The sequence below is a fragment of the Archocentrus centrarchus genome, chromosome 11 (genome assembly GCF_007364275.1).
Source record: "Archocentrus centrarchus isolate MPI-CPG fArcCen1 chromosome 11, fArcCen1, whole genome shotgun sequence".
NCBI lineage: Eukaryota > Metazoa > Chordata > Actinopteri > Cichliformes > Cichlidae > Archocentrus > Archocentrus centrarchus.
Window position 1 is genome coordinate 19,224,230 of NC_044356.1, and position 22,971 is coordinate 19,247,200.

General features: G+C 41.5%; 1 protein-coding gene across 2 annotated transcripts in view; it reads left to right on the forward strand.

Annotated features, from left to right (window-relative positions):
- Nucleotides 1-22,971, forward strand: part of clasp2 (cytoplasmic linker associated protein 2) — a 62,539-nt gene that overhangs the window by 10,657 nt on the left and 28,911 nt on the right. For both annotated transcript variants that reach the window (XM_030740747.1, XM_030740749.1), the window contains exons 4-9: nt 422-525; nt 896-987; nt 2,446-2,521; nt 3,340-3,437; nt 7,115-7,185; nt 21,109-21,249. In XM_030740747.1, coding sequence (XP_030596607.1) covers nt 422-525; nt 896-987; nt 2,446-2,521; nt 3,340-3,437; nt 7,115-7,185; nt 21,109-21,249 — 582 coding nt within the window. The remainder of the gene's footprint in view (nt 1-421; nt 526-895; nt 988-2,445; nt 2,522-3,339; nt 3,438-7,114; nt 7,186-21,108; nt 21,250-22,971) is intronic.

Below are 22,971 nucleotides of genomic sequence, written 5' to 3' on the forward strand. Positions count from 1 at the left end.
TGAGTCACGGTCCATTTCTCATTTCTTGCCCTCTCGTTCCTCTTTTCTTGTCAGAGCCCGTGGTGTTGATGGTTGTATTACTTAAAAACTCTCAGACCACGCTAAATGTACTGTATAGTGCTGTTTTGTATGTGTGCGTGTGTGTGTGTGTGTGTGTGCGTGTGTGTGTGTGTGTGTGTGTGTGTGTGTGTGCGTGCGTGCGCGCGTGCACGTGTGTGTGTGTGTGTGTGTGTGCGCGTGTGTGTGTTAAGCACTCCACTTGGGGGCAGTCTTTATCGTTGACATTTCAATCCTGTAGAGGTTCAGTGTCATGTGTGACCTTGTTTCTCCTGTATGTGACAGAGGTGCATAGTGAACTGTGTTTTTCGTACACTGACTCTTACTCACCACCCACACCCTCGCTCTCTCTCTCTCTGTGTAGTGTTGCCAGCCCTGGTGGACAGGCTGGGTGATGGGAAGGACCAGGTCAGGGAGAACAGCCAAGCCCTCATCCTTCGCTGCATGGAGCAGACTACCTCGCCCATGGTGAGTTTCACGCATACGTACAAATCATAGCCTGAAGAGGCAAATCTACAGTGCTATACAGTGCACCACGTGTAGATGCAAGCCACCTCCATATCAGTAATGCATTATCATTATTACAGTGGAAATGCACTCTACCTATCAGCTCCCTCTTGTGGGTATTAAAAAAATTACATAGACGACATCTCTGTTCTGTTTTGTTTTATTTACACACACTACAGATGCACATCTCCACAGATTGTGACCTCCTCTGTACTGTGTTATCTGCTCATCCAATGATAGCTGCCTGATAGGACCTTGTTCTGCTCGGTCCTACTGACACCACTTTTTCTCTCACTCACGCCCTTATTTTTCCTCATTCTCCTTCATGCAGTATGTTTGGGAAAGGCTACTTCCTGGTTTTAAGCACAAGAACTTCCGCTCTCGGGAAGGAGTCTGCCTCTGTCTCAGTGCCACGCTCAGCACGTGAGTAACCTCTTGAATCTGTTACACTTCCAGAATGAAATGGGAACTGTATTAAATATCAACATATTTTCTTTCTCTGTGTTAAATGTCATATTTTAGTCTTTAAAGTGAATTCATAATGTAGTGTATATTCTAACAATCCTACACTGCTTTGATACCTCTTCAGTCTGAGTTAATAAATGTTTGGCTCAGTGACGAGTGCACAGAGCTGTTACTCACACCTTCCATGACCCATTTTGTTTGCTCAAGAAACACACATGTTCTGTGTCTCCAGGTTTAATCCTCTTAACTGTTTGCGTGACTCTGAGGTGGTGCACGTTTCTTCCCATAAATTTACCAGTGTTTTGTATCTGAAAATGTTGCTGGCCTAAATGGGGGTTTTAATTATCTGCACAATATCGCATTCAGTTGTTATTTAGATTTAGGCAGAGTAGGTTTTTGGAGCGCAGGAATGTAGTTATGACAGGTTGTGTGTGTAGGATCCCATGCAGCCAGTGACTGCAGGGGCATTTCTGTCTATAAAGGTACTTGTTTGTTGCTGCTTGTCCACAAAAGTGAAGATCTGTGCGGTTTGGCCTGTACTCTATTTTCCACCTTAAGCTCACCCACACACAGATCAAATTTAGACTATTAGAATTGCTGTGCTAATTTTAGTATCTTTTTGCTAATGGAAGGTGACACTGTTATGCTAAAGGCTAAGCTGCTATGCAGTAGATGTGCTGAGGATGTGTGTTTTACTTACCCTGGTATCATTAAGAATGAGTAGAGTGAGTAAAATATGGCACAGAAATGGGGTGCTTCTGGGTTTTCACATATTTTTATTTGTTGTTGTGTGTGTTTTCCACATGGTTGAGGAAAAAAAATTTTTTTAATAAAAACCTGAATTCTTTGCTTTCGGAGTGAGGGGATCAGGTGGCTCTGTTGTGCAGGTAGAGGGGGGGATGGGTGTGGTTTTGGTCCATTTGTCCGCTTGGAGCACCAGGTCAATGCAAATAAGCAAAAAGTTGCTGTGACTTTCACTTCCATCTCAGTGCTCTCAGGTGCTCCTTCCCTTCAGAGGAGTTTCAGAGTTGTAAAAAGTGCACCATGGTGCATTAGAGATGTTCTAGCCAACCACACTAATAGTCTAAATTTGATCTGTGCGTGGTATAACAGTTAGTGCTCTGAAAGCTCAGCATGATAGTTTTTTCAAAACAGAAAATAAAAATAAATTCTTTGTGTGGGGTTATATATATGTGATGTATGTAGTATCAAGTTGGGAGCTCCCAAATATTATCCAATGTCTTCTAGATTGTATTTGGATTTTAAAATGTCAGTTTACCTGAGAATAGTTTTTCCAAATTCCTAAAAGTATTTTCAATACAAGGAGCGAGATTTTAATTAGAAAGCAACACCAGATATTAGTACATGTCACAATTAACTGTCAGCTCTCTGTTTGCCTTTACACCCCCCCCGCAGGTATGGAGCCCAGCCGCTGAGCCTCAGTAAAATAGTTCCTCATCTCTGCTCTCTGACAGGAGACCAAAACCCACAGGTAAGAGCTGCAGCAGCATTATACATGATTACATGACTATGTTTTGGACAATTGCACCTTTTGAGTCTGTTTGTTTTGAATGCATGTGGCTAGTTGTTGTTTCTTGTACCAGTTTGTTGCTAAGTCTTTGGTTCAGCTCTCAGCAGTCAGTGTGTTGGATTTCATCTTAAAGCAGCTCTGTGATTATTACTGTTATTAGTGAGGAGATGTGCCCCCCCCCAAGCTTCACTACTGAATCATGAGCACCAGCACCCAGTTGTTAAACCACGCAACAGTATTATCTGTGTGTGTGTGTGTGTGTGTGTGTGTGTGTGTGTGTGTGTGTGTGTGTGTGTGTGTGTGTGTGTGTGTGAGTGAGTGAGGGAGGAATAGAGAGAGGTTGGTTTAACCTCCTGTAGAGTTGCACCCCAAAACTGAAATCTGCTTCTGTCTTCTACCCAATGATTATCTACCCACATACTGTCCTGGCCAATCAACATCCTAGAAAGGCTTACCCACCCTTGGGTGCTGAGAATCCCTTCAACAATATCCTTGTAGCCAATCGCAACAGTGTTCACAGCATAATGAGCAAGTCATATAGCTCCCATAGGAGGGAAAAGTATGGTCTCTCTGAAGTTTATATTTTAGTGTGTTTATGTTCACATCTCTTGGTCTGTGTGAGTGTAATCTTTGTCAAATTACGAGGGAAAATTTATCCCAATTTCAGCAAACACACAGATAATTTTTTAATAATGTGCTAGGTAAACCAGCAGTTAAATCTTTTTCCACGTGTTTATATATGGAGGCTTATTAAATTGGTCAATGTCTGCTGTGTGTAGGTACGTGAGGCGTCCACAACAACACTGGTGGATGTTTATCGTTACGTTGGAGAGAAGGTCAGAGCAGACCTTGGAAAAAGAGGGCTTCCAGCTGCACGGTGAGTTTTTACTTCTTCACTGGTGAGCTCTCCCTTTTGTGAGTACTGATAGTATATATAATTTTTGTGTGTGTATGTTTGTTTGTTGTGGCCTGTGTTTCTGTGGAGTCCCTTGGCCTTGGCAGTCAGTCTGTCCCAAGCCACACCATGCACCACTCTGCCCTTCACACACACAGAGGCACTTTCATCCAGAGCACAATGCCTACTGAATGAGGGAGGAGGGTGAGAGGGTGCAGCCCGGGGTACAAAGGCATTGGGTGGGGTAACAGAATTGGGAGTTAAAACTGGAGAAAGTGTGTGTTGGAGTCATCAGAAGAGGTTCAGTGAGTGGGTTTTGTCCTGCTTTGGTCGTCCTGGCTACATGTGCGGGGTCGAGGGTTGTTCTGAGCACACAGCGACCGCTCTTTCTTTCCCTCTTTCTCCCATGTGAGGGATTCGAGCAACAGCCAGGGTCGTTGCTGACTGCTCAGCATGAGTCTTGCGTCTGTGAATGCTGGCTGTGGTCATGTGTCATGTGTTGTGCATATTAAGCCAGTCTGTCTCCAGTGTAAACACACTGTCTGAATGTGTGGGATTTACAGTCTGGTGTGTCTGTCTGCCTTCATTTAAATATCAGAGGTCTGACAGATGCAGTGATTTAAAGCTTGTACTCATTCTTCCTCAACAGATATAGTATACAATTACGGTTGAATTAAAGAAGGAAGAATAGTTGTGTGCACGTACATAGTATTGCAGTATGGTGGTATCGCAATTTTACTGATCACAACTCTCAATTTTTGTAAGTGATGTTTGAACCAGCTTCAGGTCTGCTGCAGGCAAACAGCCTTAGTATAAAACCTGACCGTGTTTTTTTTTCTAAATATGAGTCATTCCATGAAAAATCAATCAGTGCCTCCTACCTGACCCCTCCATCTTATTTTATTTATTTATTTTTACAATAATGTCAGCATATTTAATGAAGCCACGCAAAATTTTACCTTCATATTATGAATTTTTGTGCTCTATAATTTGTGTTATCTATTTATTTTATTTATTTTTGAGCCCTCAGAACAGTTCATTAGGTATCCTCATGAAGATTTCAGGCCTAAAAACATGTTAAAAGCTCTGTTAAAAAACTGCAACCAGATCAATTTCACACCCACTCCATGTGTCTGGAAATGCTGGAAAAAAAATAATGCAAATTATAAAGCACAAAAATTTCCACCCCCTATAATTTGAGAACCTGTAACTTAGAAGTTTTTGCATGCCTTCATTAAATATACTAAAGTTATTATACAAAAAAAAAAAATCAGTTGACTATGAGGGAGTCCAGTGGGAATTGTTTTATTTATTTTTTTATTTAATTGATTTCATATGGAATAATTCAAAGGGTTACTGTCTGGAAAGTGAGGCTCTGGCCAGGATCTTGCTGACTGGATCACATCATCTCTGTTGAGGTAGCATCAGATAATGGCGAGAAAGATGAAGTCATAACAGAGAAATAATTGTTGAAGGCTGAGATTTAAAGGTGTGGGGAAAAGAATGTTAAAGTTTGTAAACTGTGAAAGCAGCAGGGTTAATTATCAGAGAGTGGCTGCCATATTACATATTCTTTTTAATACCAATCAGACATGCATTTCTAAAAATCTGTGTAAGATATGTCCTGCACACAGCTGTCGTTGCTGTAGCTGGAAGTAAGTGAATTTTACAATTTGGTGGTTAAAATGGTTAACCACCATTTCAACCACCAGTGGCGTGAACACTGATGGTACCAATTAAATTATTAAAGATTATTCCCCTAAATTAGGTTTATCCTTACAGCAGTCTCAAAATGTTCAGATCATAACTGGAAATCATTTAAATTGTTTAATCTGCTCAGTTTTCAGTGAACTATACATATAGACATGCATAACTTATGATCCTCAGGGCCCCACGGAAGTTCATAGACAAGTTAAAGCTGCTGGCAAACACTACCTGGATTTGGTAAACAAGGGTTATGAATAGGACTCTTATTGAGTTAAATTAAAAACCTCTTTTAAATGACACCTTGGTGAATGAAGACACCTAAAACTGGAACTTAGTAGCAGTGTGTCTGGAAGTACAGTTGGGTTTGCAGCTTCCTATAAGTAGGTCAAATGCTGGTTGAGTGAGCATTCATCAGGCCTGCGTCACGTGGTTTGAATTGGAGATGTGTTACCTGAAAGATGCAAGTCTTCTCTGCTGGACACAGACTGACCCTTTTTTCCAGTGACCGTGGTAAAAAGGTGGCATCCTTGAGTTAAGAAATAGGAAGAGGGAGGGAATGCATGCAAGTGGGATGAGAAGGAGAGACATAGAGGGGGGAGGAGCAGTGTTGCTGGCTGTCTGTTAGCCACGCAGCCCCTCCCCCTCTGACAAGTACGTGTGTGTCCGTGTATGAGAGGGAGGTTATGTAAAGGGTAACTGAATCTCTTTGCTGTCTGTCACACAAACTGGCCCACTTGACTCTGTCTTACTCATGCAGACACACAAAGACACTGCCTGAGATTTCACTGCATGTACTGCTGCTTAGGTTTTTCAGTTGGCGGTTGCGCTTAGCATATACAGTATGTATGTGTGACAGTAGGTGGTGCTTTGTCGCATGCCCGTAGCATGCTTTGGTTTCTCGCCGTTTGGCTTCCCCTCTCTCACAAACACACACACACACACACACCCTCCCTCCCTCCCTTCCCGTCTTCTTTCCTCCCTCCCTCTCAGAGCCACTGCACCATGTTGGATACAAAGAGCTGAGGGGATCTGAGGACCAGAGTGTGTCACCAGCATGGGAGCTAATGCAAGATTGCGTAGCAACGCAGCAACCTATTAATCAGCCCACAGGGAAATACTGAGGCAAATTAGCACTGAAGACTAAATGCTAGATCTTTGCTGAAACAAATAATGTACAAAATGCTAGTGAAAGAAAGGGAACCACGTGAAAATGGTACACAGCTGAGGAGCTAGTTGCAACGCTAATCGTCACTTATCAGAAGCTGCTTAGCTGTCTGGCGGTTGTGGACCGGCAACCAGACAGCAAAAGACAGAGACAGAAAGAGCACGGTGTGTATGGTTCTAATTGTTGTGTGTTCCCATTTATGGTTAACCTTTTTGCAAGGAGACATTAAGGCATGTTATTTGCGTCATGTGTGATTGTGTCTTTTTTGTTTTTTGTCTTTCCATTTCTCCATTTACAGGGTGACTTGTGTAAAGCTTTTTTTTTTTTTTTTTTTTTTTTTTTTATCTTGACATGACTGTAGATTGAGATCGATGTCTGCCCTGTTATTATGCTGACAGTCCTACCTGCAGACTGGGCTAGTGATTTCATGTGTGTGTCTGATGCTAGTAGGATGTTATAAGAGGACACTTGGGGTGATGCTGCTGCAGCTTCATGAGTGTGACTGCCATAATAGACACACCCACCCACCATCAGACAGAAAGGCATGCAGACTGTCCACATGTTGCTGCTGCTTATAGGCTCATTTGGGATTCTTAGGACCTTGTTTGTGTCAAACATCTCTGTGGGGCGTTTGTGTGTATGTGCATTTTCATTGTTGGTATCTTTAAGGTAACAGAGTACTGTCATTTCCTCATTTAAATATTTTTAGTTTGACTGCTTTGGTTATTTATTAACATTGTACTGTATATCTGTGCTCAGCACTTACCTTTCTTTTCTCTCTCTCTAGGTTACAGACGATATTTGCTCGTTTTGATGAAGCCTTGAATTCAGGCAACATGGCTCTCAGCCCGAGTCACGGTCAGTGCGTTTTCTCATTTACTTTGTCACACTTGAATTGGATAGCCACCAAGTTGAGTCACATTCTCAAGATGGTTTGTTGTCATGTAGCGGGTGTGTTTCATAAGAGAGCAAAATTGTGTGTGTTTCAGGGGGGTTTGCTTGTGCTTGTGTACGTCTAAATCTGCATGTGCTCTTGTAGTTGTCAGTTTGTTGCCATGAGCTCCTGTAAGAAGTCCTAACAGGATTAATGGTTTAGCGTGTGTGTGTGTGTGTGTGTGGGTGCGGGTGTTTTTACAGAGCCAAACCTGAGCTGAAGGCTGCTGCTCAGTTTTCCCCTCTCCAGCAGTAAGGTGGTGTGTGTTGTTTGACCGTGGTCAATTGTAATTGTATTGATAATGCCCCCCAAAGTGATCTTTCACTCTGTAGTTTTCCCTTTTCAGATTGTAGAAGTAGGTCAAGTTACACCTCAGGGATTCATTGACACCATGCACAAATGAAAATACAATTTTTTTCCCTGAAGGTGTGTGTGTGTGTGTGTGTGTGTATATATATATATATATATATATATATATATATATATATATATATATATATATATATATATATATATATATATATATATATATATATATATATATATATTATATAAAGAAGTGTGATTTTTAGACATGATGCTTATTAAGTGTGTCTGAAAAGCCTTTACTTAATACTGATTTAAAACATGATCTTTTCTTTGCAAGTTTTGGCTGCAGGTCATTCAGTTCCCAAGAGAATTAATTTTTTTAGCATTAGTTACAGTAAAATATGCAGACTTGAAAGGAAAAGTATGAGATTGGGTATTTGGCATGAGCACACACCCTGAGCTGAGGTATCAGAATATAATTTAAAAGAGAAAACAATGAATCAGTAATTTCCTGTTGTTTCTCCCATCTTATCATGTCACTTTACAAACTGCAGTCACGCTGCCTTGATGTATGATAATTTATTCAGTTACAGAGACCAAGACTGCCTTTATCTTTCTGGGTTGTGCGACTATTTTTCTGGTTGATAACAGCTCTTGTGGAACTGTTGCTAATTGGAAAATCAGAAGCATAGAGCTGCATAAAGGCTAAATTACCTGAGAGTGTGGATTAGGATCTTAAATGGCTGATAGTGGTTTCCAGTAAAAGGCATCACCAGTATGAAAAGTATAGATTGTACATTTAAAATCTGGTTATGTGTGCCAGTGTTTTTTAAACTTACTTAACAACAAAGGTCAAGGCAGTTCAGATTATCTGTGCAAAGAAGCCTCTATCAAACATGCGATCAGCCCTTCTTTTAAATGCATTCACTGATGAAAGCCCTTTTGATAGACTGCAGCATCTAGACCTCCTTTTTTTTGTCTGTTTCTAATTTGCCACTCAACGAGCATATGCTGTGCCTCCATTGCCTTATTGGACGCTCTGCTCCAGATCCCGCGCTCTTTTGAAGTAGGCCAACTTTCTTGACATTCTCAGTCTACCTGAATCCATAAGACAGGTAGCTTTGACAATACTGTCTACAGTCTTTTCTTCTTTCTCCAGGTAGCAATGCGGTCTGCACTGGTAGTTAGTTTTGTTTTGCTCCAAACAAGAGAGTGATGGGTTTTTTTTCTCCTTTGCAGATTTTGCTGTCAGCTCCTCGCTGCCAGTCACTGCCTTTGATTTTTCACACACTCATAATTTCCACCATCCAGCAACTGTGTGAATAAACTGGGGTTCCCTTTTGAAGTTTTTAAAGCATATTTTGAGGGCGCAGAATTTGATTCCGTATGGAAAATGAGTGCATGCAAAGTACTTTTGGAGAAAATCAACATCTTATTCATTGCATTTTGTTCAGTTGCATATTGCATTAATAATGTGTGATTGTCACAAGATCCTTCATCACATTTGGGAACCACTAATGTGTACAGACTATTTAGTACTTTATAAATTGTGATAGCAACAGAGTTAGAAGATTATGACTATTATCTTACTGAACTGTTTGCCAAATTTCAGGAAAATTGAATTCCTGACATGTGGCTTCAAGCTGAGTTTGTGCTCCCTCTGAGGTCAGCTGGGTCTGCTGTTGGTGTCTGGCAGAGGCTGTCATTGGATGATATACCTTTAGGCTGTCCTGTCACTTTATCTGTCTACTAGCGACAGCGGTGAGTTGGTGCTCGACAGGCTGTTGCAGCCGGTTTACTTGGAGGGAGACATGGGGTGAGACATGAGGAAGCGCTCATAGCATGTAGGGCTGTAGCTGCTGTCTCTGAGGGCAAAAGTGAAATGAAGGGAGTGTGACTTTTTGAATCCCACTTCTTCCCAATTGCTTAGTGCTGGGTTGTGTAGTTGTTGTGATGAATTGTTAATGTCTTTTTTCCCTTTGGTTGCTGGGTTTTTTGTTTTTCATTGTTTAGTATGCGTTGTCATCTATCATGTGCTTTTCCCAGGATGAAAGCAGTGATTGTTTTCAGACAAAATATTCATTTGTTTTGCCTCTCACTTTGTTTAAACTTGCTGTGATTGGTTGTTGGGCTGTGAAGCAATTGAATGTGCCCTGGGCATCAAAAAGGCATTCAAATGGGTCAGGTGTTGGTTTCACTGCTGGTTTAATGTTTTTTTTTTTTCTAACTGCCCTTCTGCTGATAAGCCCTTTCAAAAACTTCAGAAATGTTATCTGTACACCCCTGATTGAAACAATTACTTGTTTAAACAGGTCACTGTAACAATGCTTTCTTCACCCAACCAGCAGCCCAGACCTCTAAATTGTCAAAAATATTTCAAATAAAAATGTAAATGTTGTATTTTGTACTACCTCATGAGGTCTTAACATGTATTTGCCAAATACACATTAAAATCTTAATATGAAATTAGGTGAAAAGTAAATGAAGCTTTCAGGTAAATGTGAAATAAAGCCAAAAAAAAAAAAATTAAATGTATTCCTCTGAACTCTTCCAAGAATACTGTATTTGTTTATTTATATTGTATTTACTTGATTTACCTACTTTATGCACCTTTCTCTACCTTCAGTGTTCTGCTGTCAGGCTGTGCTAGTTTCTCAGTTTCTGTCAGCAGACTTTAGTCTGTGCCTGTCACACTGTTTGTGTTTGTGTGCGTGTTTGTCAGCCCAGGGGAAACACTGGTATCAATAATACTCAAGTATAAGTACAAACAAACTGGGAGTCAGTTTTGTTTGGTGCAAGGGTATATGAGCCATATATGTTATGGCAACTGGAGTCAGAGTGAAAGAGACCAAATTTGTCAACATTTCAATCTAAAAAATTGTGCATCAAATGGCATCAGTTTCTTCATCCTCCAGGAACTGCCTGCATACTCTCACCACACAAGGCCGGGCATTGTAGTGCACTAGGAAGAACCTGGTGCATGATGTAGGTATGCTATGGCAAATACCAGTCAGACTCCACGGTGCCGGGCACAGGGCCCATTAGAGGGCATCAGGCCCTCATGCCACCCTCATAAAGTCTGTTTCTGATGGTTTGATCAGAGACATTCACACCAGTGACCTGCTGGAGGTCATTTTGTAGGGCTCTGGCAGTGCTCATCCTGTTCCTTGCACAAAGGAGCAGATACCAGTCCTACTGATGGGTTAAGGACCTTCTGCAGCCCGGTCCAGCTCTCCTAGAGTAACTGCCTATATCCTGGAATCTCCTCCATGCTCTTGAGACTGCACTAGGAAACACAGTAAACCTTCAATATGCAGTGGTGCATATTGATGTGCCATCCTGGAGGAGTTAGACTACCTGTGGAACCTCTGTAAGGTTCAGCTATTGCCTCGTGCTACCAGTAGTGACACTGACCCTAGCCAAAATTAGTGAAAAACCACTCAGAAAAGGAGTGAAAAATGTCAGTGGCTTCCACCTACAAAACCATTCCTGTTTTGGGGGTTGTCTCATTGTTGCCCCTCAAGTGCACATGTTCATTTCAATAACACCAAAGCAGCTGAAACTGAATAACAACCCCCTCTGCTCTATAACTGACCAGAACAACATCCCAGAAGTTTAACTGACTTGATGCCATGCTCTGATTAAAGTGTTCCTTTAAGTTTTTTTGAGAAGTATGTTGTGTCTCATAGGATTGATGAGTTAATCCCAGTATGAGACATTAAAGTGCGCTTGCATTTTTTTTTTGTTCATATATCATATTTATAAGAATTAGCAGGAATCAATTTAACATAATGTTGAATGAGGAAAAATTCAAAAGGGGCTCATCATTGAGAAACCTGGTGTCCATAGGTGTCTGTGTTCACAACAGGGTAAAATCCCACCCTTACTTAAATAGTGTGCAATGTTTTAGTTATCACAGCCATTGATGGGCTGGCTGGGTCTAATATAAAATATGACATGTTCAGGTGGGTTGTGTCATATAGTGACAGGGAGGGAGGGAGAAAGAAGGTAGAAGGGTTGCTGTTGTGTTTCTCTCAAACACATTTGCGCACACACACCCAAGGGTGAAAGTCCTCTAATGCCCTGGCTGTCAAGCTGCATTATGAAGTGTCACAGTTATGGTTGGGACATCTCGCATTGAAGGTGACAGTTGGTTTTCTTTACATATTTTTGTGGGTAATTTGTTAGCCTCAGTTTTGTGTTGCTTTCATAACAACAGAATTAAGAGAGTGTGAAACAATACAAATGAAATGGGTGCCCCAACATCATCTCCCACATCTGTTCCTTTTATGTCTTCTGTGTAGGTTTGTTTTACCTCATAATGGCTGTTAGAATTAGTTTTCAGGTAGCTGTAAGTATAGAAATATGGATAAATCAGGTATCTCTTTAATGCCCCTAGTTGTGGCTGTTTTTTTTCTTTCTTTTCTTTCCCTTTTTTCTATATATCCCATCTTCTTAACACCCCCCCCCCCCCCCCCCCCCACCCCACCCCACCCCACCCCACTTATTTGCAGCTTGTGCTTTAAAACTTGACAGTCTGGTCTTTTGCATTGACCACACTTTCAATCTCCCTGAGTAAACATGACGTGGAAGTAATTGCAGAGGCTTACCTCAGTGAACTTTAGCTACACACCCCGCTGTTTGGCCTTGGCTGCTACCTCAAGTGTGTTTAAGCTTCTTTCTTTGTAATGCCTCAGCTACTACAGCTGGTCATGCCACAGTTGGCATTGTTTGTGCTTTTCTGGGTGCATCCCCTTCCCTGCCTAATGACGCTGAAATGAGCAATAATTGTAATTGTCACTGCTTTTCATGATTATTTTCTAAAATGACAGTAAATAGGCCTTTGCAATTAAAACCAGAGTGATGTTGAGATCACGATTATTAATTGATTTTTTTTTTTTTTTTTTTTTTTTTTTTTTTTGGTGACAAAACATGTTTTTATTGCACATCACACATACAAAACTGTTTTTGCAACCATGTTGTGTAGTATTCCTGTTAATCTGCAAGTCATTGCATCAAAATAAAATTGGTCCTTATTCAGATAAATTCAGTAAATCTCTTAGAAGAAAAATATAAGTAAAAAATTCTACCAAAACTTTCACCTTTACATTGTTCTACAGTCCTGCAGATTAAAACTTCTTTGCAGACAAATAAGGTGTTTATTCACCTGACCTAAGTGCATTTCCTAGAAGCAAAAAGTAATCTGACTCCATTCATTGTACCACCATGTTCATTGCACACACATCTTTGGCTAAATGGAATGTGATTGGTTGGTGATTTCAGTATGTCTTTATGATGAGCTGTACATCTCGCTTTTGACGTCTATGTTGTTGTTGGATCTCATCAGCAACCATTGCATTGTTTTTCTTGGCCTCCATGCATTCATTATACCACAGTTAGTAGTATGTTTTCAGGCAGTTGAATACCGTAGTTATATTGCTTTGCTGTGCAGACACAACTCTGCAGCACTCTTTGCATATGATTTCTTCTGGGTTAACGTCACTTGCCCTAAATCCGAAGTATTTCCACAGTGAATGATGACCTGCTTCTACAATCAAATGTCTGCTGAGCCAGATGTTTGATTTTTTTCAGTTCTATTCAATTTTATTTATAAAGCACCAAATCACAACAAACATTCGCCTCAAGGTGCTTTGTATTGCAAGGTAAAGACCCTACAGTGATACAGAGAAAACCCCCCACAATCAAAACAACCCCCCCCTGCAAGCAAGCACTTGTTGACAGTGGGAAGGAAAAACTCCCTTCAATGGTCTGTTATTTGTTGTCTGTCTTTAATATATTGTAACTCATTACTGTGCAGTGCAGGGAACAGCTGTGATTGGCACATGCAGAAAGATTGTCAGGCAGTAATTTAGGGTTAGATGTAGGGAGCACTTGATTTGCTTTCACTTTGTGTTCTATTTGCAAAGCACACCAATTGTGGGAGGCCAAATTTTGATTAGATTAAAATTTGATTAATTGTGCAACTTCCTGCTTTCTTAAATCTTGTTTGGCACTGAACTTCTAACATCTGTAACATTTTACACTGCTTTTGGTGAGAGAGGCTGCCAAAAAGAGTAGTGAAGTGTCTGACAAAGAATGTGGTGAGCATGAGGTTTTGTTTTTGTTTGTAAAGACTCCTCAACCTCTGAGTTAGGGACACAACCATCACACCATCTGCTAAAACACACACAAGCACACAAATGCGTTCTTACTTGCCCTTGCCCCACATTGCTTTTAGGCCAGCTCTCAGTGTTCACTTGAAGGGGTTTCAGGCAGCTGTTGCTGAGGATAGAGGATAAAGGGGAGGAGGTAGGGAGGCAGGCAAGGAGGGCAGAGGATTGAGGGTGGAAGCTGACAGAGATCTCTGGCAGTAGCCGAGTCACAGCGCTGTGCCTATCACTGCCTCTCCCTGATTCATCATGACAGAGACAGAGAGAGATTGAACAAACAAGGGAGAAACGGAGATAGAGGAGAAAACAAAGGAGAGAACAGAGGGACAGAAGTGAATACAGAGACAACCAGGGGATTTGATCTATAACGCTGTAACTATGGCAGTTGGAGATAATGATAATGGTAAGTGTGTGTGTGTGAGAGAGAGAGAGAGTGTGAGAGAGAGCACGCGCGGGGTTGTGTGTTTAATCTCATCTGACTGTGGATGCTGGCACTCACACAAAGGCTTCCCAGCATATGGTTTTAGATTGAAATCTGCTTAAACTCATTGCACTTTCACCTCAAGTGCTTTGGCTGTGTGTGTGTGTGTGTGTGTGGGGGGGGGGGGGGGGGGGGGGGTGAGAGGGAAAACTGGGGTGTCCTCAAATACCCCATGATGCTGCATTTCTTGCAAGTGTGCACATCTGCACGAGTGTGGGTTTATCCAACCTGAGCTGTCTAAAAATTTTGAGATGCTTGTGGTTTTATGAGTTGTTGCTCAAGGTCATACTTGCACCGCACGATATCCACCCAATCTAATTTTTTTCAACCCACCCCGATGCTCTTCAGTTTTAGTGTGGCTTTACTGTGAAGTAGCCATTCATTCTCTGCTTTTCTTCCCTCCCACTTAAACTCTTTCTTTTGCAGTAATACCAGGTCAAGTGTTTGTTCTTCCGTATTAACAGCCTAGCTCTCAGGCTCCAGTATTACTGGAGAAGCTTGTCAGTTAGTTGCGGTTATATGAATGTAGTACTAGTGTGTTTGGACTTCAAAAGTAATCAGTAAAATAGTAAGGTCCATTGTAGAGGTAGTTGGTTTTTGTCTTCATCATGCGAAACATTTTCCCAACTCAAACAGAATTACAAAATTCTTCTTTTCAAAGCAGTTTATTTTCTGTTGACAAAGAAACCCATTATTACAATGGCACATCAGTAGTTTCAGGTTACATGCTCTTGTGCTAAATACATGCACCAAATTGCACAGCAAGAAAAGAAATGTTACCAGTTGCTTTGTGCTGTAGGGTTCCTGGTTTGAGGACAACGAAAAAAGAGCAGTAGAAAAAAGGTCAGAATTGTCACATAAGTGCAAAAAACGATTACTTTTATCATCATTAACATAACTAGATAGATAGATAGATATGTATATATGTAGCTATATCAATCATTAACAGATTTATGTTCATTCATCAGTATACACACTAAAAGGTGACTGGAGGTTGTTTCTGGTATTTGTGCTTGGGAAAGTAAAGCATGTCAGTGCCCGTGGCACTGCGCTCGGCTCTTACTTAATGACATTTGGCCGCGTCTGAAAATGTATGAATAGAGAGACACACACACACACACACACACACACACACACACACACACACACACAAGAGAAGAGATATTTATTGCCTTGCAAACTGACCATCAGTAGCAGCGTTCTTTGCTTGCATAGTACTTCAGTGTTGACAGGGAGTGACACACACACACAGTCTCTTGCAGACATGCTCATTCTGCTTCAGTGCATCACCGACTCTGCAAAGGGAACCGTAACCCTGTTTCCAAGCTACTCTGATTGCCATGGTGAAGCTTTAAGCTTTCCTTTTGAATATTACAGTTTATCCCTCTCCCCGATTTAGAATTGGGACTCAAATTATACCTGTGTGTGTGTGTGTGTGTGTGTGTGTGTGTGTGTGTGTGTGTGTGTGTGTGTGTGTGTGTGTGTGTGTGTGTGTGTGTGTGTGTGTGTGTGTGTTTTAATGAGATCATTTTCTATGAGGTGAGCTAGAAATGGAGCAGTCTGTCTCCTATTAGAGAATCTGGGCCTAAACCTCAAACGTGTCTCTTCTTTCCTTTGCTTCCCTTTCTCTCCATCATTCTCTGTCCCAGATTGGTTGCAAGTGAAGCATTTGACCTTGTTATGTTTCCATACTGATGGCTACTAATGAATTATATGGTTAGTATTTTTAATAAAACTTCCACTGTCATTATTTGGAAGTACAGGAAGTAATTTTCATTTCTTTTGCACTTACTGTCTTTTTGCATTAGTTTGTGGTCATCTGTGTTTTATAGTATTAGCCCTGTCTGCGGACACATTTTGCATCATAACTGCTATATGTTCAGTGGTTTAACTTTCACTCTACATGCCTAAAAACCTGACGGTTTCTGCAGGATTTGCTGTTTGTTTTATTTATTTTATTTAATTTAGTTATTATTATTATTAACACATATCTCTGCTGGTTTATTTTGGAGGCAAGAGTTTTTAGCAGCTTTTGTTCCAGACACCACAGTGCTGTTCTTCTTTCCAGTTGTCACTCTCATATGAGCATCTTGCAGTCTCAAGATATTTTGTGTCATCCTTTGCATGGAACACTGCACATTGTCACATGGGCCTGGGATATGTGACACTGCGGGTACGCAAACACTGGCTGTTACTGAGGTAAAGCAAAGTTCGCATGGAACAAAAAGCTACATAAAGCTAAATGAAGCTTTATGTGGGCTTTGACTTTAGCATGCGCTAGCCTGGACTGAAGAAAGCAGAACATTGCGGCCAGTATTGCAGACTCATGTGGCACCATATCATGTTTCACTGTAGATGGAGTATGGAGGTTTATATCTGATGTGGTCAAGCTAAACTCGAGTAAAACAACAGTGAGGTTTCAGAGTAAAATACACCATGGAGTCTTCATCAGTATAATGGTCACTATTGTTGCGCAATAGTAAAAACATTCAGCATGAACACAAACTTCATCTCATAGTTGAATCAGTTGGTTCATAGGCTTTCTGAAGATTTGGTGTGACTTCTTTTTTTTTTTTTAATTATGTATCATTTTTAGTACATGTACATACATAAATGCTTTGTCCTTCTTTCATCAGCAGGATGATTTATCCTGGTGGGGTTTTTTATTAATGTTTAAACCACAGAAGTAATTTGGTTAGAGCAGAGTCAGTGCTGCCATCATGTGGTCAAAACCCCCACAAATTTTAACAGAATTGAGATTAGCTCTGTCTGTGTCAGCAAGTCTTCCTCTCGCCTCTTCTCTTTAGATGTGGACAGGTAACCAGTTAAACAGTCCTTCATATCTGACCACATCATGGAGTATGTTTAGTTTTGGGCTTGTAACACAGATTAAAGGCTGCCACATTGCTGCTCTGCTGCATGTTTTTGCAGAGGTGTTTTAACATGTCTTTACTCTACTATTGCTTAATTGTCTGTGGGCAGTTACCAGCTTTCAGCTGGTTGTCTGTTCTCCTCTTTTCATTCCTGTTTTTTGGACTGTTCTTTCCAAATGGAGGGAGGAGGGGATCTTGCCCTGGAGTTGCCATGGTAACGCTGCCTGGTACACGGTGTAGATGATGCCTCTCGCCGTGTTTAGGTGTGCTGTGTGCATATTTGTATCTTTCTGTAATGTGCATACTGATATGTGACTAACATGAAGTAAACCCAACTGTTGATTAAAACAAATTGGGGATATTTATAAGCTAGTGGCTTTACTGAGCCCCCCCCCCCCCCCCCCCCCCCCCCTCCCTTTTTGCTGCTCTATTCAATTGAGAAGCTGGTCTGCACAGGTCACCATGGCAACAGCATGTGTGCAGTCTGTTCTGTGTTAGAGATTCACATTCTCAGGCTTTCTCTGTCTCTCTCTCTCTGTCTGCCTCCTCTCTCTTTCTCCTCCCCTCTCTGGTGTCTTTGCTCTGCCCTTCACCCAGTGACATTTCCTTCTGTGGGGTCCGATTAGACAAAAGCATGGGATGATGATCAATGCCAAGACCCGTGATGCCTGTCATAATGGCGGTGTGGGTTTTGTTGCCAATTAAATTCATTAAATTGTGCATCCGATTGCGAATTAATTCACTTGTGCTGCTTTCTTTATAATCCAGTGTAACTGTAAACATCACTATATTCTTGAATTTCCTCTGCAGTGGGTAATCTGTAAGTGTGTGGGTGTGTGGGTGGAGGGAGGCCTTTAGTCTTGAGGTCCTGATGTTAAAACAGTTATTGAGAGCCAAGGTTTGCAAGATGATCAAGTTAAAAGTATCATATTAGCTGACAGGACAAGCAATTTTTCTTATGTTAAAATGCCCCACTTCACAGCAAAAATACGTGTTTTACAGCCTGGTGCTTTAAACGGTTTTACAAAGTAGCATCTGTGTAGCAAAGTGGCAGGTATAAATCTTAATGATCCTGCCCTCCTGTACAGAGTTAGGGCTACCCAAAAGGCAGAGAGGATTCAGAGTGATAGCACTCACCACCATCTTCAGAGTATCAGCTGCTGCCTTCAGGATGGAGGTATTCTGTGCCTCACTGCAGAACAAACTGATTTAAATTCTCATTTGTTCCTACCACCATTACTATTTTGAATTCCATGAGGTGATTCTGTGTCTCTGGTTGTATGTGTTGTATGGTTTTGTTTTTTTTTTTTTTTTTTTTGTTTTTTGTTTTTTTGTTTGTTTGTTTTTTGCTGTTGGCTGCAGAGCAAATTTCCCCTCGGGGAGGGATAATAAAGTTTTTTTTGAAATTATACATATGCACATGCATATGCACACCAAAATAGAGACAGGTATAGAGGCAAAAAACAAGCTAACCACAAATGTGAAAACATAAATGTACAGCTTGCACTCTGTGGGGCTCCAGGCTCATCTGTTTATCTATTTAGAGCCTGGTGCAGTAAATCAGTAAAACTACACCACAGTGTGCAAGCTAGATATCTCTATATTTTTTTAATTTTATATACAACCTGTGATTTCAACAGATTTATCTGGGAAGCAATTTTATGTAGACAAGAAGTACACATTGAGTTTTAATTCTTGCGGGGACAAAACCCGCGGCTTCTCTCCTCATACTATGCTGATTACCATGTACAGCTCTCACTGAAAGAAAATGGTTGCTTTTATTAAGTGGAAACTCAGATAAAGTTTTCTCCAAAATGATGTCTCAATTATGAAAATACTGTAACCTTAATTTTATTTATTTAGTACTTGAGTTTAAACAAGTCTTTTCCTATTCTCTGTATCAAGCATTTGCAGTGCCCAGCTTGCTTTTTTCTTTTGAAAATCTGCAGAAATAAACTCAAAAAATGTCAGTGACTGCAGACTCTGTAAACTATTCTGTGTGTGTGTGTGTGTGTGTGTGTGTGTGTGTGTGTGTGAGAGAGAGAGAGAGAGAGAGCGAGCGAGAGAGGGCCTCAGATGGAGGGGTGTGGTTCACCCCTTGCACCCCCCAGTCATCACCCTTCCTTTAATCATTGCTCCATCATCCTTTGTTCCTTTGTGCATTTGGAGAGACTGAATAGATAAATGTATTTTTGTCACACAGGTAAATGTAGCAACAAAAAGTGTGTTCAGAGGTTGTTGGTAATTGTGTGTGTGTGTGTGTGTGTGTGTGTGTGAGAGAGAGAGAGGATGCTAGAGGCTGGCATTTGTGCTGTCTAGTGGTGGTAATGAGTTTAGGTTAGCTGCTCTGGGAGTGACACAGAGAAACCCTGTTAATATTCCTGGGGTGTCTGTATGTGTGTTTCTCCCTTTCTCTCCCATCACGCACACACATTCATCCTCCTGCCTCCACACTGGCTGCAACACCATGATGTCACCTCCCGCCTGATTGGCTGTGAGGCTGCTAAGAGAAGGAGGAGAGAGGCTAGGAGAGGGAGGGATAGGAGATGGAGAGGAGTGAAAGAAAATGCCGGCACTCGTATGGGTGGAGGGGTTTTCGGACAGCGATGTGAGGGGTGTGTGCATGCGCAGCCTTAGACACCTCACATGAAGTGTCTGTGAGGTGTGTGTGCGCGCGTGTGTGTGTGTGCGTGCGTGTGTGTGTTTTGTGTGTGTGTGTGTGTGCGTACCTGTTTTGGGGTACAGTTTAAAGAAGAGGTGAGGGACCACAACACCACACCCTCCCAGAAGCATGAGGCGACTTATCTGCCAGCGCATCTGTGACTGTGAGTGCAAGGATGAACCTGTGTGTGTGTGTGTGTGTGTGTGTGTGTGTGTGTGTGTGTGTGTGTGTGTGTGTGTCTTTCTTAGAGACTGTGTGCAAATGTCAGTTCACAGCTGATGATGTCTGTCTTTACATGTCAACTTAACATTTACCAAGCTTGACACAATAGTGTGTCCATGACATTGGAGAATGAGGCTCACATGTACACATTCATGCCTGTCATTCATTTTGCATGTTGACACTGTGTGTGTCTGTGTCTGTGCATGTAAATAACTTGATGTATGAGTCAAGGTGTAGGGTGGTGGCTTTGGCGCATTTCTCGATAGCTGGTTGTCAGAGCGACTGGAGCGCAATTACATTCCTATGCCAACAGTTTGATCTCCACAGTCAACTTGTGTTTGCGTGTGCTTCTGTGCATGTGTGCCCTCACATATTGTCCTCCACAGTTGCAAATGCTGCAGCATTGTTTCAAACATTCTCAAGTTTCATGCAAGCTGGAAAGCTAGCATAGTTTTTGCTAGCATGCAGATTGAGGGTTTGGACTCTGGAGAGTTCTGTCAGTCACTGGTGGTGTGGTTGGACATCTTGAAGATTTGGCTTCTTTTCTCCTTTGAAGCGATCGTATAGGTCTGAGGAGTTGCTTTTTCCTCCCACCGAGTGGACTGCTTGTAATTGGTATTGATTTAGTGATTCCTGACTTGGCTTTCTGTAGGCTACAACCTCTTTGTGCTTTGCTTCTTGCCATTACTTTTCCATCTACCAGGTATTGTCTTCCACTGGCCTCAACCTCTGTGTACTTTACATTTAAGTGGCAAACAACATGTTTGGTTTTTTTTTAATTTATGTGAAATGTTTTAAAAGAACTTGCATGTTTCATTAGATAAAAATGTTAGTCTAGATTTTTAGAATGCTAGCTTCGTTATGTTATTTGTTTGTGAAAGTAGTTGTTGATCTTTCTGTGAGAATTTGACTATTTAGATTTTCATTAACTACATACGGAATCATTAACTACATACTTGCTGATAGTTTTAGTCAATTATTTTATTGTAGCTTGTGAAAAAATAAAATAATTGTTCTGTTCTTTAGAATATGGTGTGTTTTTGAAGTTGATGATGCAAGGCCTTTTGCAACTGTATTTGCGCACAGTTTGATGTGGATGATAACTCTAGACTCTGTCTTCCCTCTTACAGATCGTAGTTTTGATGACGACGACAGTGTGGATGGAAGTCGCTCTTCCTCGGCCCAAGCTGCCTTCAAGGTTCCCAAAGTTCCCAAAAAGACTGCAGAGTCGTCCGCTGCACGCAGGCCCAGCGCTACTGGTGGCAAGCTAGGTATGTAAATTGATTTACATTTGCATACACACAGTGAGGATAATTTGAGAAATAACTCATGATCTGAAGCATACCACACCATTTGGTATATCACAGTGGAGGCATGGACATGTATGGCTGCCAGTGGAACCAGGCCATCAGTGTTTATTGACGATGTGACTGCTAATGGAAGCAGCAAGATGAATTCTCAAAGGCAATACTCTCTGCTCAGATTCATCCAAATGCTGCGAAACCGATCAGACAGCACTTCACAGTGCAGATGCATAATGACCCAAAGCAAATTGCAAAAGCAACCCAAGAGTTTCTCAAGGCAAATACAGTGCCTTGCGAAAGTATTCGGCCCCCTTGAACTTTTCAACCTTTTGCCACATTTCAGGCTTCAAACATAAAGATATAAAATTTTAATTTTTTGTGAAGAATCAACAACAAGTGGGACACAATTGTGAAGTGGAATGAAATTTATTGGATGTGTCAAACTTTTTTAACAAATAAAAAAACTGAAAAGTGGGGCGTGCAATATTATTCGGCCCCCTTGCGTTTATACTTTGTAGCGCCACCTTTTGCTGCAATTACAGCTGCAAGTCGCTTGGGGTATGTCTCTATCAGTTTTGCACATCAAGAGGCTGAAATTCTTGCCCGTTCTTCCTTGCAAAACGTTTGTGAACAGCAGTCTTCAGCTATTTCCACAGATTCTCAATTGGATTCAGGTCTGGACATTGACTTGGCCATTCCAACACCTGGATACGTTTATTTGTGAACCATTCCATTGTAGATTTGGCTTTATGTTTTGGATCATTGTCTTGTTGGAAGATAAATCTCCGTCCCAGTCTCAGGTCTCTTGCAGACTCCAACAGGTTTTCTTCCAGAATGGTCCTGTATTTGGCCCCATCCATCCTCCCATCAATTTTGACCATCTTCCCTGTCCCTGCTGACGAAAAGCAGGCCCAAACCATGATGCTGCCACCACCATATTTGACAGTGGGGATGGTGTGTTCAGGGTGATGAGCTGTGTTGCTTTTACGCCAAACATATTGTTTTGCATTGTGGCCAAACAGTTCGATTTTGGTTTCATCTGACCAGAGCACCTTCTTCCACGTTTGGTGTGTCTCCCAGGTGGCTTGTGGCAAACTTTAAACGAGACTTTTTATGGATATCTTTGAGAAGTGGCTTTCTTCTTGCCCTCTTCCATATAGGCCAGATTTGTGCAGTGTACGACTGATTGTTGTCCTGTGGACAGACTCTCCCACCTCAGCTGTAGATCTCTGCAGTTCATCCAGAGTGATCATGGGCCTCTTGGCTGCATCTCTGATCAGTCTTCTCCTTGTTTGAGATAAAAGTTTAGAGGGACGGCCAGGTCTTGGTCGATTTGCAGTGGTCTGATACTCCTTCCATTTCAATATGATTGCTTGCACAGTGCTCCTTGAGATGTTTAAAGCTTGGGAAATCTTTTTGTATCCAAATTCGGCTTTGAACTTCTCCACAACAGTATCTCGGACCTGCCTGGTGTGTTCCTTGGTCTTCATGATGCTCTCTGCGCTTTGAACAGAACCCTGAGACTATCACAGAGCAGGTGCATTTATACGGAGACTTGGTTACACACAGGTGGATTGTATTTATCATCATCAGTCATTTGGGACAACATTGGATCATTCAGAGATCCTCACTGAACTTCTTGAGTGAGTTTGCTGCACTGAAAGTAAAGGGGCCGAATAATATTGCACG